The following is a 16520-nucleotide window of genomic DNA, read 5'->3' on the forward strand; positions in this document are numbered from 1 at the left end:
TCTTTGCCCAGGAGCTTTGACGCAGAGGACGAGAACAGAATGCATGAGTTTAAGTTCACAGAGGACAGACAGCATCTGTCTCCTTTGTCTCCTATCCTCGGGTAGACTCTTAGTAGCCTGGATTCATTAAGATGCACTCTCAAACCAAATGTTAAATTGAGTCTTACGCATAGAAAATAACTTATAATGTGAAATTTCTCAGCTTCATTTTTCTCACTCATTTGCTTTTTTATGCTCAGTGCTCTGGTTCAACATGTGAAATTATGTACGGATACGTATTACAATTATTTTAATTTTAAATATAGATCACTTTCTGTTTATTCTATTTTACAAGCAGAGAAATATTGCTAAATTATTGCTGAGAATCACATTGCTTTGTGATTAATGCTTTATACCTAACATAACCAACAAAATAAACATATTTCTGACTCAAAACAAATATTTAAGCAATCTATCCGAAGCCCAGTCCCATTTGAATGCAAAGTGAAAATGTATCAGCTTCATTTCTCTCACTGCTTCAGTGTTTTATATTCAGTCCGTCATCGGAATATATCTGAGTATATTTACTCGACTATCCCAGATTTAGTTTGATCAAACGGCTGTTATAGATTTGTATATCACTTTTTCACTGTATCAGCAGCTCAGTCCTTTTGAAATGAAGGACAAAATGTCCAAGTCAGGGAATCTGACAGCGGTAATTCCAGAACTGGAGTATCATATCCGAGAGCAGCAATACTAAAGATTAGGGTAAAGAAAAGGTGTGTGTGTGTGTGTGTGTGTGTGTGTGTGTGTGTGTGTGTGTGTGTGTGTCAGCGGTAATGAGATGGATGCTACAATCTTTCAGCAGGACTTTTCTCTTAGTCAAACACTGAACACGCCCCACAGTGTTTGCTCTCTGGGTAGTTGAGTGATGTTCCAGCCTGTGTCCTGTATTAGGTCAATACAAGTAATGCAGCCCAGGCTGTGAATTATTTAGTGGGCAAAGAATTGAAATTTAATTGATACTGCAGAGGCAGCCGAAAAAAAATCAAAATCAAAATAGAACTCTCTCCCACGCTCAGACCTCATTACCTAATCAGCCCTTATTTTCCACTGGTGTCCTGATAGGAGACAAGTCTTGTGGGCCTAATTATCTCCTCTGGTGTATAGGGTTTAATCTCCTAGGCGGCATTTTGAGAAATGTACACAATAACAATCAACATTCAGAATAAAAAAAAAAGGCTCTCTGTCACACTGTACACAACAACTCAGCTGGTTGTGGCATTATTGATGCAGAGCGAAGCGGCAATATATTGGTCTGCTCGGAAACGGATTGCATACAATCAGGCTGAGGAACTTCCTTTACACAAACCTCCTGATTGGAAATCATTTAATGGTAAACACGCACAGAGTAGAAAAATGGATGATCTGTGATGGCTAGAAGGTCAAAGTGCCAATTGTTTGTATAAATTCAATCTGCAAACTATTCCATCAGGTCTACTGAAGGAATGATTTTAAGCAGGTCATCTTTCATGGGTGGCACTTTGTAATTAGATGCAAACAACAGTATCCAGCTGAATGAATAGCATCTTTTCTATTAAGAGGTTGACCCTTTTGTTTTATAGGCTGTTATTCATGGTCAGATATGAAGTTATTTTTATTAAAAGAAGACTTTTTTTTTTAAATTATTGTTTCCCGGTGCCAAAAGACAATTATATAAAAAAAACATGACAGCCATTTAAGACACATCTAGCCTATCCAATTCCTGATAAGCAGATTAGGAAAAAAACAATAACACCTTATTTGTTTGGGCCCAGAGGTGGTATTTACTGCCATCTGAAGCATTAACAGGCTACAGTTAAGCACCTCAGCTTGGATGATTAATGAGAAACCGCTTTGTGTCACCTACAGAAGAAGGAGAAGAAAGGAAAAATAAGAAATCTTACCTTTGACTCCTCTGGCCGGTCTGGGGACGACAGAGCCGTTCTTGCAGCTGATATTATAGTCGGTAACTTCCATGCTGAGGTTCCCCTGCTGCGCACAACCCGCCGACACGTCCGCCGCACTCCCATTCATCGTGTGCAGAGCCATCCTCTGTGGCGACAGGACTGTTATTAGCACCGTGATTAGACTGCACCTGCGTGGGCTGCTTTAACCTGGAGCCGCGCTGGAACCACTCGCCGCAATCGCGTTTTTCTTCACAACAGCCGGAGAGTGAAACTTGCAGAAAAAACTCCAGTTTGAGTTTCACTCATTTCAAATTCTTAAACTGTGAAAAGGGTGGAATAGCGGGTCAATAGCCAGACCGTGAGAAGTTAATTAACGTGCGGTCGTAGCCTATGGGCAGCCCCGGGAAGCGCAGTGCAGCGAAGCGCTCACAGCAGCGGACTGAAGCCCGACTGTGAAGGAATGAAGCTGCGGCGCTGCTAAGGCAACTGAGGAGCTCTCTGCCTATCTCTCTTACACACACACACACACACACACACACACACACACACACACACACACACACACACACACACACCGCTGTCATATACAAGTTAGCCAAAGCAGTATGAATATGCTTCTTAGCTTAGCTGTTTTAGGAAAAGAGCTGCAAAAACCCACTGTACACTCCCTGCCCAGGTAACAGACCAAACTGCGCACAGACACAGTTAGCAGTTAGCTGGTGAACATAACGGAGGGAAGCATTTAGCAGCAACTGGTTTAATCTATATGATGCATTATATTTTACACGCTTATTATATGTTTTGTTAATGGAAAATCCAAATCTGAAAATGAGTTGGTAACTATTAGCTGTCAAAGAAATGCAATGCTGTAAAAAGTAGAATATTCCCCTCTGAAATCAGACATCCGTGTCCGATTCCCAAGGGCTCCAAAACTGCCTGCAAAGGATTTCCCGTTTTCATAGATTAATTGATTGTGCTGCTAAGCCATAAATCAAGTGTGAGTGAGTGTGGGAACACCCTTTGACGTGGGTGGGTGTGTTGGGGTTAAGAGAGGTAACAATGTAATTGCAAATTCTAAGCCTAAACCACTTAGGACTCTCATGAGTTACAAGAAAAAGCATCTGTATTTTATTGACAATTATTATTTGATTTGGTGTATTAAGATACAAGCAAACCCAACATTTTAGATAAGTAGGGCTGGACCAGAATACTCATTATTGGCTAGGGTAGGTTTTTGGTTTACAATTTTGGAATTTAGATTTGGAATTTTTCCTTCTTCAATACTAACAGAACCCTTCAAAGAAAAAAAAATGAATACCTTTAATTACACCTAAAGATTTATTTTGCTGCACAATGTCTCCAATTCAGCTGACAGAGTTTGAGAGGCTTCATTGGGTTTCACTGTCATTTACGTCGCATTTGCCTCCTCTTCTTTACACACTTTGCAGACACACTAACACACACACACACACGGTGTGCAAAACACTCAGAGAGAGGCGCAGTGACGACTTGGCAGCTGCTAACTTGTTGATCTCACTACCAATATTAGCCGTTTTCAACAATTATATGAGATAAAGAAATGTGCATGCAGACTGAAAATAACAAAATAATCCATGAGCAATGGAAAAGTTTCACCAGCTGCTGACTAACTCCTACTTTGTAAACAACGAAACGCTGCAGCGCTTTCATGTCCCTCTCAGTTGGGAACAGAGAAATGTCTGGCTGAGTCCAGTTCTAAGTTAATATGGGGCAGACTAATGTGTGTAGAGGTCTGATGGTGGTCAGGCTGCTGCTGTTTTTTTGCGATTTAATGAAGGTACACAGCCGTGAGTTATGCCACCGCTGGCTGCTGAGTCCTTCCTGATTCATGCTGTTAGATTAGGAAGCGCTTGATTTGATATTCAGCAGAGGTTTCTAGCGGAAAACCCATTTTAACGTCAATATCGGAAACGATCGTGTTAATTTGTGGAAAGCCCAAATCGTGCTTGTGGTTAATATTGGATTAATCGTGCAGTCCTAGCGGAGACTTGGCTGGTAAAATCTCACCCAGGGCCCCATAAAAGCTTAGACCAGCCCTGCCCTCTTGGCAACAGTGTTGACAGCTTTGTTAGAACTTCTCTTTCAGGTGTTTTCATTTCATGCACTACTTCAGGCAGATCAATAACAGAACAATCTCTTTCTCTCAAGGAAAGGATGCTGCTGATTTCTCTACTCTAGTGAACAAAATCCATGTCTTGCAGGATGTCAAGGATCATCACTGGGACAAAGAGCTGCAATTCTGCAACGTTTAGAAGAGACTACCGGATACCTTTTCTTAAATTGCCTTGTGTGGAAGAGGATGGTGCCATGGTTACAAATTGTTTTTATGCACAGGAATAGATATTGCACATTGTGTGTTTTTGAACACTTTTTTGTGAATGCCACTGTCTTGTTTACACTTTGACTGTTTCAAATGATTTGTTTTAAACTGGAGAATGTCTTGGAGATTTTATGCAGCCCATGGAACAACTGTTACATTTTCCATTTGTCTATTTGGCCGACCTACAAGAGAGAGGTGAGATGTTCTGGGACTCCTGGTGTTCAGCGTGATGGTCTTGTTGAACGATCTGAGTGCCTCGAGGTTTAGTCTGTGTGTTACTGCTTGAGAAACCATACTGATGCTTTGAAAAGTGTCTGGATGCTGCGGGGACGAGGGGGCGTTAGTTTGCACTGTGGGGGTGGAGGGCTTCACTATTTGTGTTTCTGATTTGTTTGGTGGTTGCTGGCAGTCCTGCTGATGGTTTCATAAGTTTTGCTGCCTCTATTATACTGCACTTGTGTGGGAGGTATGTGTATGGTGCTCCAGCTTGTGCTGGTGTTTCTTTCACATTTTTGAAGATAGCAGCTTATTGAAGGCATGCCAAAAGTTGCTTGCTTCTGCCTACTCTCAAACATCTGATGTTGTTTGGCGGCGGCTCCGCGTTGATTTTCACTGTCTTCACACAGGTCATGACCAGCATGTCTGATGAGATGAGGAACGATTCACCTTCCGATTCTGCAGGGTGTCAGAGCATCCTGCTCCTGGAGAGTGTGGGCATTTAACTTTGATAGAAATGAAATCCCTTGTGTAGAAATCCACTGAAGCAAAGGCAGCTCAGGTGGAGCACTAAAGTAACCGATTTGCATACAATGAAATGTCAGTTTGCCCATTTTAAGAATTTCTGAGACTCCCAGGACAGCACAGTAAATACTAAAAAACATACACCAATCTTTCCAAAAGCTATAAACAGGAGAATTTGAGTGATTTGAATGATTGCTTGCTGCAGTGAAGTGGTCCCTGGTTTTATTGTGTGAAGCACTTTGTGATTTTTTTAAAATAAATGAAATTGTCCTCAATGGAGGCACATTGCTTTATGATGTCATTCAAATGACACAAGTCAAATGATAAGTTTTACTTTCACTACTATCCATCCATCTTCGTCTGTTTATCCGGGGTCAGGTCGTGGGTGCAGCAGCTCCAGCAGGGGACCACGAACCAGCTCCAATTTGGGATCCCAAGGCGTTCCCAGGCCAGGGATGACAGATAATCCCTCCACCTAGTCCTGGGTCTTCCCCTAGGCCTCCCTAGGGAGGCGCCCAAGGAGCATCTTTACCAGATGCCCGAACCACCTCAACTTTCACTACTAACAGTCCCGAAATGAAATTAGCCATCAAAAGGAATTTGATAAAGTAAACTAAATAATTCTATGTAATACATGTGACACTACTGTGTAGGATAACTCCGTGCCTAGATATTACTAGTTTCTTATCAGATCCAGTGGTCACATGTGGTGTTCCACAGGGATCGATCCTAAGTAAGTTCATGGCTAGTGGACTACATTTGACTGTGACTGTTTTTTTTGCCTCATATAGGAAACTCAAATTGGATTTCTTAATGTCAACTGCAATGGCGTCATGGTAAAAGGTCAAAAGATCAAATGTGGAAATTCTATGGTTTTTTAAAAACTGTCTAATACCTGCCTATGATTTTTGAAAATATTTTTTATAACATTAGTTAGAAAATGTCCTCAAAGGGTTTGAGAGACTCCTCTGCAATGTAAGGATTTGATTTTCGTTTCACCGGATAATTCTTTAATATTATTCCAGTTCATAGGCATTATGATGATCACTGTAATCACTCGTCTAATTATGATAATCATCTCCTCATGTGTTGAAAGACAAGTAGTTGATTAGTGGAACATGACAGAACTGAATATGACAGAAAATGTCCCTTCAATAGGAGTCCATGGCCTGAGATGTGTGTATTTCTCTTTTGATATTAAAAAATGCTTGACATCTTCTTTGTTCAACCAAGGGTATTCTCCTAATCCTGTGATGTAAGTACCTTAGTGTAGCACATAGATCGGAAGCAGGGGGGAAGCCAGCCTGGGTCTGCCCAAAAGTAATAATTATCTTACTGAACTTGGCTTGTGCTTTTAGTTTTAAATAAAAGTAAAACCATCTCAAAAATGTACCCCGTTCACTGTTCTCTCAGAGTAGATAACTTTCTCTCATGGAAAAAGTGAAATCAGACATTTACACTTATAGAGTAATGAAGCTGTGAGGCTGAAACACATTTAATGACAATGACAATACTGAATACTCACTCACAAGTGAATACAGTACCATCGGACACTTAAAACCCACAACCCATAAGAACCCTCAACCCCTCAGCAATGTATGCACCAAAAAGATTCTGGTTGCCCCCAGCTTGCCTCCGTCTGTCCAGATGTTGATACAGCTATTTCTCACCACATGCACCCTCTAAGTTAACTGCACCTCATAAAACAATGAGTCCAATGCTGAAATAAACTGCAGGAGTGATCATAAAACCCTGGATAAAAACTGTTAGCTGATGCAATGTCTTAAATAAGAATCCCCCAAAAAAAGATGATGCACGCACACACACACACTCTCTCTCTCAAAGACATGTTGTAAGCTTGTGTCTGAGTGCAACAGAGCGGCCTGCCTCTCTCATCCAAAAGCATTAGTGCTTTCATCCATCATTATGAGGAAACAGCCCATGATGTGTGCTTCATTCTCTGTCCGGGACACACACATCCTGGATTTGTGCACACAGCGCCAAAACTGAGACAGGTCTTGTCTCTATATCTTATGAATAGACATGATGCACATGTCAGGAAAGGAGTGTAGACAAAAACTTGGGTTGCTGAGGCGTGGCACTGTCAGTGTTTAACCACGGAGCAGCAACACTGAGACAGATAGAGGGCCAAAAAAAGCAAAGACTGAACTCTTACACTAATTAATCTCAAGGGCTACATCTTGGATGAAAAAGCACTATGCGGATCTTGGTGAGGACTTGCGAACAATAACAAGTAGCATAAATGAATAATTATCAATATACACTTGCTTTTTATTATGAGATGGCCCATTTTTGAACTTAAGGTGATGATTTATTGTACTGTAGGATTCTTTGGGTGCACAGGTGTTTGCAAGCATCCTGCCTCTGCTCATATTTTTCTTTGATTATCTAAGGCTACATCTAGGTTACATATTTATCTCAACTCTGCATTGCACTGACATCTGCTGGTCAAATCAACATCAACGTGTATTTACATAGTGCTTAACAGCAACCAGCAGGTCTCCAAAGTGCAAGTTTTGAGGTTAGATTGAAAATGTGATTTCTACAACTTATCATGTCTGCCTACATTTAAGCAGTGGCAGCGCATTTAATTTACATTCAGTCTGAACCTTTGTATAGGTATGATTCCACTGAGAGCAGAACAAAAAAAATTAGATGTGGTAAACCTTTAAAGAAAAACAATAAATCACATGCTCAGTCTCCCGAACCTTGCTACTTCAGCACAAGTTTCAGTGTTTACTACTTAGTGTACTACGCAGTACAGCAATGGAAACAACGGTAGAAAGAAAGGAAATGCAATTTCTTTTGATTTCTCTCAAATTTCAGCAAAGTATTGAGTGAAAGTGAAGTGATGCAGTGAAGTACAATTACCTTGTATGAATGTACAGTAGGATGTATTGGTGTGTAAAGTTAGCCTCTATACCACATTATTTATATTAACATTAATAAATGAGCTAGAGGTTGACCCAGAATTAGTGAGGATTTGTAATCCTCAGATGAACTTTTTGTGTGACATATCACTGTACCTAATTTGATACAAGATGCTTTCATTTTGTGTGTGATATTTTCAGGCCAAAATTAGGACATTTTATGTTAACAGTTTTCAAACTGAACCTCTGTTGCGAATACTAAGGCGGTAATGAAATACCATAATATCCAAAGGACAGTCTGCAACTCTTGACAGCTATTACATTAACGGATTTGTTTCCTTGTTAAAAAAAAGAACTGGCACAAAGTAGGGAACGTAATTTAAGACTATAACCGTAGCCACAAAAGTCAACAGTCGGCAGAAGGGCTGGGTAGTCTCCCTGACCAACAATTAGAGTCACAACTGGAAAAACTATTGAAAGAGCATCCAAACAAAATACAGAGACTGCGTCACAGGCGATCTTTTAGAGCTGCAGAGACATTACAGCAATTGAGCACCAAAATAAACCAAATGCAGGATCTGAAGAACGGATGAGGGGAAACCATTATAGCTTGTTATTCTAAAAATGAAAAATAGATTAAATTGAGTATATAATGTCATTCAGTCCACCTGAGCACAGATGATGTTGACCAGCTACATTTCAGCCTTGCTGATGAATAATGGATAAAACACAGTTGTCGCCTCTGGTAGCCTATGTTATGAAGAAAAAGATCTAATGTGTTCAAATGCCAATTAACCTATACTTATGTCATAACATATGATACGTTTAGCACTGATATAATGAAACAAGCAACAACACCGGATTCAGGTCTTAGGTATAGAATATTCAGGTATTCCCCATTCCCCAGATAAATTAATGTGATGGAACAAGAAACTACAAACAGAGGTTTTCCCCTAAAGGCAAAACCATGAATTTCAAAATAATATCATGTTCAGCATAATAAACGTTTTAGGCAACAAGACTCCAAGGTTGTTTGGTGCTCTATGTGAGGCTGTGTCTAATGCTAACATTAGCATCTGTACAGTGACAATGCTAATAACATGTTGATGTGCTAGAATTAGCTAATTATCACTCCATCTACATTAACACAAAATACAGCTATTTGCTGATAAAACTTGTAGTCTGCCTCCAAACTGAAAACAAATCCATAAAGTTTACTAAAAATTCCAAATCAGATCATCAAGTACAGCCTTTTATTGACAAGGTACAGTATATCCCCCTAAACTCATGTGCCTTTTGTTAAACAGAAAACCGTGCCTACATTTATGACCCAGTAGTGTGGACCTTGACATTCCAATTAATCTAGCCTCATTATTTGTTCCTTTGACTTCATACACCTTATCTAATCTTCTGCCTCTTATAGTGATGTCGTAAAACGTATAATGTGTGGCTGAACCCAATGCTGTTACTACAGACCAGGGTGTACAGTAGGTTACTTTAAAAGTTTAGAATTAAAGAAAAGTTCTTTAAGGTTCCCAGAAGAGGAAACCACGGCACCAATGATGAACAGTTATGAATTACACAACACTATGTGGCAGGGGAGTTTGTGTTTCCGATGAGTCTTTCTGTTTCTGAGGAAGGGACAGGACTAAATATCCCCTGCACTCCGTCATGTGTTGACCACGAACTGCGCTGACTTCACTGCTCCACTAATTGGTAGTCAAATCTACACCTGGGAGAAAAGAGTGAGCTGGAGGTGATGTGATGAAAAGGTAAAGTTAGCAGCTGACAAATACAAGGTGTCATACTGAAGCTGGAGTGAAAAAGGTAGATAACAGCCACCACAAAAAGAAGCTATTCAGTGCAACTGAATGGGGCTCCTGTCTATTTTTATGGCAATGTAAACCTGACTAATACATGACAATCAGTTATAAGTAGTTAAGTATTTAAAAAAAAAAAATATATATATATATATATAAGTATTTAAGGCTCTCTCGGATTAATCATTAGCACAGTAATGGCATGTTTGTGCTGTCTGTGGGAAAGGGCTGAGGCAAAGGTGCATCTTTATCTGATGGACATCTTCTACAAAATGCTTGTATCATCCTGAGGTCAGTGTCGCAAACGGTTGCAAACCCAGAGTTTACTTTCACAAAGTGACGATGCTTAGCTCTGTGGGACTGAGCCTTTTGCTGCTGCTTTCAGCGATGGAAGCAGCCAAAGTAGAGAGGTGAGTTTCCTTCATAAAATAACTCCCTGGCAGCTTGTGTCAAATACTGAGGAGATGTTTTTGTCCAAAAATCACTTCTACTCGTGTTTCACATGTATTTTGGTGTGTGCAACAGAGTGGAGTATGACTACTATAAATACCATACCATGCCGGAGGTGAGAAAGCTGCTCTCGTACACTTTTACTTTAACTAGATTACAACGCACAGACGCTCTGTGGTGTAATGTGTGTATTCCAACCTACAGATCACCAACTGGATGGATCAGCTTGAGAAGGATTACCCTGATGTTGTGACCATAGTGGAATACGGACAGACCTATGAGAAGAGAGTCATTAGCTTGCTCAAGGTAATCCAACTTTTAAACTGTGAAGCATCGCTATGGCATACACAGACGAGGAATGAGCAAATACCAGATGATACTGGAGTGTATTAACGATGTAATACAGTAACCAAAGCCGAAGCTGTATTAATGTGTCTTATAGATTGGCCTCGATACTGGAGAGAAAAAGAAAGCTATCTGGATGGACTGTGGTATACACGCCAGGGAATGGATCGCCCCGGCCTTCTGTCAGTACTTTGTCAGACAGGTAAGAGATAAGCAGCCATTTAAAAAACTAAAATAACTAACAAAGAGAATAATATTTAATTGAGTGTCCGGACTGTTATTATTTAAGCAGGGCTGAAGTGGACAACATATCTTACATATCTTTCAATATATCAATCTAACCCTTAATGTTATTCTCAAATCAGATCCTGCAAGCACACAAAACAGACCCCAAAATGCAAGAGATGATAAAGAACATGGACTTTTATGTCACCCCTGTACTCAACATGGACGGCTACATCTACTCCTGGAAGGACAACACAGTCAGTTCTTGTGTTTAATGGATTTTTATCCAATTACTTTTTCTAGGGTTTCTGAGTTGTGCCTCAAGCTCTCAAGACACAGATGAGCAGGATATGAGAAATGATAGTCTATTAAAGCAGATTGCCAGTTAAGTTACAACGAGCTACAATTCAATAAGTGAACAAATGAAGTTCTGGTGCTCAACATGAGGCCAAGTACAAAATCATTACATTTTCAAAATAAGATGAATGGAAAATATGATATTAAACAGGCAACGTTGAAGCATGTACAAGTGGCCATTTTATTCTTACCAAATTGATAGAATGACCAAAATAAGCTGATTGAACTTTGACAATTTTGCCCTGAAGACCCGACTGTGGAGGAAGAACAGGTCACCGGGACCACCGGGCTGCGACGGTTACGGCACTGATCTCAACCGCAACTTTGACGCCAACTGGGGCAGTAGGTCTTGTTGTGGTTCTCCATCTCCTTATTTATACAGCCTGTGTTCTTGATCATCCTGGATAGGTGGTTATCACACAAAGAAAACTACCTGTTTCCCCGAGATGTTTCTGAAGCCGACTCATTACCACACAATTCATTTTAAAGGAGTAACAAAGAGTGGTCTGAAGGGCCAAAAACCAAATGCAACTTAATACCTATAAAATATTAATACGTAATACCTTAATCTGTCATTAGAACTTCAACATGTAAAAAGGTGAACTTGCTCCGCCTGTGTTATGAGAGGAAGAGGGGTCACTACTACATTTGATTCAGATTGTTCCATTTCTTTGGCTGCTTTCACAGCACTTGGAGTATCATTTAACTGCAGCTCAAACACCTACTGCGGGATCCAACCTGTGTCCGAGCCCGAGGCCCAGGCTGTGACTTATTTTGTAGGAAGCCGGAAGGACGACTTCCTGTGTTTTCTCACCATCCACTCCTACGGCCAGCTGCTTCTGGTTCCCTATGGACACCCCAACTTCACTGCCTCCAACTACAAGGAGCTGGTATTTACATCTACAAACACAGTGATGCACGTTTTACACATTTCTGAGAATTAACATGCACACACAATATTGGACAAAACATCAAATAAAAATTCAGGATAACAAGTGCATGTGCATCTTTATAGCCTAATTATCACTGCATGGGTCCACATTAACATGTTCTGGATTTATTATTGTTTGTAGGATACGCAGTATATTTGAATGGTGCATCGCAAAATGCATTAGGATTTTACACAGTGTCTACAAACCATAAACGCGGCAGTAGTCATTAAAACCCTCTGAGAGCGGTCAGTCGTCAGCTGCCAAGACTGAACGGAACGGGAGGACGTTAGGAAGCATTGCTTGTGGAAAACAAATGGCTGGTTGCTGATAGGATAGGAAGGAGGCTGATGCAGGTAATAACCCACTGGAGCCACAATCAAGAGAGAATTATGCAAAACAGGATTATGTCCATTCCTCTCCCCGCCTTTAACATGACTGTAGCGGAGGGAAGCCAGCCTATTCCAGGGTACCCCCAAGATTCTTCAAATTAAATGTAAGACTGTTTAAAGACTTTTAAGACCCCATCCGTATCCAGTATTCTCCTAAACCACTCAAACGACTCTAGTTTCTTTGGCCTGGCAGGATGCAGTCACATCTGCTTCTCGTGGATGAGGTGACCAGGTTTTCAATTATGCAGCGACCTGGAGCAGGGTTGGTTCAGGAACACTAACAGACAAGAACATCCTGGCTTCTACCTTGTTAGCTTTTTAAATATTATCAGTTGATATTTTGTCATCAGATTTTTTTAAATTCGTGCATATCAAAATCAGTAGTGGCCTCAAAAATGCTTTTATATCTTTACCCTAATGCATCTCCGGATTATTAAAAAAGGGCAACAGGGAAAATAGAATTCAACCCCTAAAATATTTACAAAATTTGAAAGGACATGATGGAAATTGTAGTTATTTAGCAGATCTAAATGCCCCTTCTGACTGACTTAAAATGCAAAAGACAAAATACATAAACAGGATTTCTGAACATAAGTTGTTCACTACACATATCTTCATCAGACATATTCCGCCGTTCTGACTGGGTGCGAAAGCATTTCACACACCACCACAGTGAATATCAAAGATGGCATCAAAAGCATGCACTCACATCACATATCTGTGACAACTAAGCCTCATGTTCTGCCCCTTTTGACAAACTATTATGTCAGTCACAGCACCCAGTCATGGGGAAGGAGCATCAATTCCTGTCAATAAAACTATTGAAACTCTAGAAAGTTTAAACCTGCGTTTCCCGCCTTGTAAACCCCGCCGCAATATCAACGTTGGTTTTTTTGGTCAGATATATTGTGACATACAGGATATGACAGCTCTACACACAGGGTTGGTGTAGATTCTTTCTTTGACTGTGGGATGAAAGCTAATGACTGGTTCCTCAGATGGAGGTGGGTTTGGGTGCAGCAGATGCCATTAGGAGTGTCCACGGGATGAACTACACTGTGGGAACCTCTCCGGATGTATTGTGTAAGTCCATGCTGGTTACAGATATAAAACGTTTAGCTGTACTAGCAGCGTGGCTCCAGGCTCTAAAATATGCACCCTCTTTCTACAGACGCGAACTCTGGTTCATCCAGAGACTGGGCTCGGTTTCAGGGGATCCCTTTCTCCTACACCTTTGAGCTGAGAGATGACGGGACATTAGGCTTCAAGCTTCCTGAGGATCAGATCCAGCCGACCTGCGAGGAGGCCTACAGCGGAGCCCTGCACATCATCACCTACGCCCACGACAAGACCTTTAATGGTGCCGTGGCAACCGCTGCTGCAACCCTGTGGATCATGCTGTTAGCAGTGGGAGTCACCGGCACCACCCTGATGTGAGGAGCAAAAAAGTGCACAAGGGAAAGTGACCAAAGCTGTATGGCTTTCAGTTCCAGTCATTATGTGCGTGTAGTAAGTGTGTAGTTTAAGCTTCAGCTTAGTTTTAAAAACAGTTTACGTTTTTTAGGACACAAGGTGTTTTTTTTTTGTCAAATCCTCATTTTAGGCAAATTTCTGTTGATAAATGATCAATAGTATAGAAATGCATCTGCAATGTATTTAAAAAAATAATAATACACCTTTGGTTCAAACTACTGTAACACTGTTGTGTCTTTGAATTATCTGAAATGTCCATAACTGTTTAAAAACTTCCATATTCCAGGCAATAGTTAACATATTACAATATTACCAAGTCTATTTTTGTATCATTGAATATCATGACATTTTAATAAAGAATCTGGTGCCAAAGAGTATTAAAAAATACCAATGTCCCTTTTTGTGTTGTCGTGTGTGTCGTGTGTGTCATGTGTGTCGTGTGTGTGTTTATAACATTTGTGAAGCCCATTTTCCCCTCTAAATTGCATTTTATTCGTTGCATCATTTGTTTTAAATCTTCACAGCTTCACAGCTTACATTATGTCATGAATTTCTTCTACTACATTTGTAAGAAGAGTTCTTAATATTGGCAAACATTTACAGTGTGTACCATAACAGAAAAAACATGTTTAAGGAAAAAGCACATGTAAACCAACCCCTGATGTTGGGTTTTGAAGAGGTATGTATGTCTGTTTTATCCTTTGGGTAAGAATACGAGTCTCCCAATAGGACGGGCAGTCTCAAAGCTGCGTTTCAGTGCTTGTTACTGTGGTCCCGAATGGCTGGAAGCCTTGTTGTCTCAGACCGGCTAGCGGCAAGAAGAGCTGCTCCTCTGGAGGAAACTGGTCCCAGCGTGTCCATGTCCAACCTGGGAGGGAGATAATATCACATACTGTCAACTGCTCAGGTTGGTGTGAATCTTTTTTGTCTTCATTTAAAACTTGAAAAACAGTGGTTCCACTTCACATACCTTCATTCTTTTCTGGCTCCAGGTTCTCTGGCTCTCCTGACTGCTTCCTGTCCACTTCTCCTTGCATGATTATGGTGACGTAGTGGTACTGCTCCTCCAGTCTGATGGAGTTCACCACTGACGCAAAGCAGACCTTCACCAAACGCACCCCAGCTTCCTCCAACACCTCTCTGTGAGCACACTCCTCCCACGTCTCTCTTTCAGTGACATAGAAAGTGTGTGTCACCCACTAGAAGTCAACATATGCATACATATACAATACATTGAAGAACCTGCACTACCACTACCTTACACCAAATTTCATTTAAAATCTAGCAAATTAGTATTCATGCAGACATAAAGTACATGTCTTAATATTTGCTGACCACGTCGGGAGAATTCTGCATAATGATACTGGCTAAGAAGTTATTTATTTTATTGTAATTTATCTTAATAACAAAACAAGTACATAATGAAATAGTGTTATGTTACGAGATGTTGCCGAGTTAGGTTGATTGAACCCGGTGTTGAACATTCATTAATGGCCTTGCATCACATAACGCTCCTCGGCTAAGCAGAGTCCGATTTGGGAATGGGGTTTGCCAACTAGCTGCCTGGGTTACCTACCCAAACTCTAAGTGGCCGCCTGGGAGCTGGTACGTCCCGTTGCCCATTACGCTCTTCCGTTTTCCCAGGAGAACACAGCCTGGGTGGGCTGGGTCTCTTACCAGCACCCCGACCCCAACTCCTGGACGTTTCACTGTTATATGTGACATCTTGTCGAACTTAAAAACGACTCACGAATCAAACAAAGTTAGCTTAACAGTTTTCGACAGTGATACACGGAGGAGGAGAGAATTGGAGGAAGTACAACAGGTTTCCCCTAGCTGTACTTCCGTCTTCGCTTTAAAATACATGTGTTGTCATCTCAACAAGACAAGAAGCGAACGAGGAACTAACTATAAACTGCTTATAGTCCACTAGCAGTTCCTTATTAGTTCCTCATTTGTTCCCTGGTAACTACATCTTAGGGTGGCAACAATAGTATGTAAGTAATAAGTACAACACCTCCTTATATTGTCCAAATTGTTCAATTTAGCCGCTTATTTTGAATCAGCCGGGGAGTCGTTGGCTAAATGGTGCTTCAGTTGCATACATTTCTCCAAGCCCAAGCCATAACATCTATAATTATTTATTTCTTGATATAATAGACAAGAAATACACTTAAAAGCACTAGCTGTAGCTACGAAACATAGGTATAACGCTGCCACCTAGTGACACATTGTGTGTACAGACCTATGTTGTAGTCATCGACCTACAGGGGATATAATGACGACCGAGGTCAGTTGTAATCATCCTTTAGGCCTTTGTTGGAAATTATAGGATGATGAAGAAAAAGCTTTTCTTTCATTATTTTTTCAAATTGTCTTTCAAATAGGACTTTATTCACAATTTAGAGCTGTAGCTAAGCCAGACTTATTTTCCATGCTGGCTGTTAGCCTACTTGTAGGCCTAATGGAGTAGCCTATTTGTGGCCTACATTCTGGTAGGTTACTGGTAGGCTAAAGTAAAGGATCTTTACTTTTTTATCAAATTGATCTGAATACACCACTGTTTGTTTTTTAAATAATAAAATGATGAGTTCACTGACACCTTTACTC

At 40.6% G+C, this 16520-nt stretch overlaps 3 protein-coding genes across 3 annotated transcripts in view; 1 reads left to right on the top strand and 2 right to left on the bottom strand.

Moving 5' to 3' along the window:
* The window catches only part of si:dkey-1h24.2 (uncharacterized protein LOC100137117 homolog), a 23965-nt gene extending 21895 nt beyond the window's left edge, over nt 1-2070 (bottom strand). The window contains exon 1 of the mRNA XM_034865070.1: nt 1926-2070. Within this exon, the coding sequence (XP_034720961.1) occupies nt 1926-2070 (145 nt within the window). The remainder of the gene's footprint in view (nt 1-1925) is intronic.
* Nucleotides 2071-8014: 5944 nt separating this feature from the next.
* Nucleotides 8015-14287, top strand: cpo (carboxypeptidase O). The gene is made up of 9 exons (XM_034865093.1): nt 8015-10149; nt 10265-10304; nt 10394-10495; nt 10632-10736; nt 10900-11016; nt 11365-11458; nt 11804-12006; nt 13436-13520; nt 13609-14287. The coding sequence occupies exons 1-9, from the start codon at nt 10082-10084 to the stop codon at nt 13872-13874; spliced, it is 1080 nt and encodes a 359-aa protein (XP_034720984.1). The 5' UTR covers nt 8015-10081; the 3' UTR covers nt 13875-14287.
* A 54-nt stretch (nt 14288-14341) lies between these two features.
* On the bottom strand, nt 14342-15760 carry nudt15 (nudix (nucleoside diphosphate linked moiety X)-type motif 15). The gene is made up of 3 exons (XM_034865094.1): nt 15487-15760; nt 14881-15077; nt 14342-14778 (listed from the first exon to the last, which is right to left on the bottom strand). Exons 1-3 carry the CDS (start codon nt 15633-15635, stop codon nt 14651-14653), a joined length of 474 nt encoding a protein of 157 aa, XP_034720985.1. The 5' UTR covers nt 15636-15760; the 3' UTR covers nt 14342-14650.
* Nucleotides 15761-16520: the final 760 nt, after the last annotated feature.

Source organism: Etheostoma cragini, chromosome 24 (genome assembly GCF_013103735.1).
Source record: "Etheostoma cragini isolate CJK2018 chromosome 24, CSU_Ecrag_1.0, whole genome shotgun sequence".
NCBI lineage: Eukaryota > Metazoa > Chordata > Actinopteri > Perciformes > Percidae > Etheostoma > Etheostoma cragini.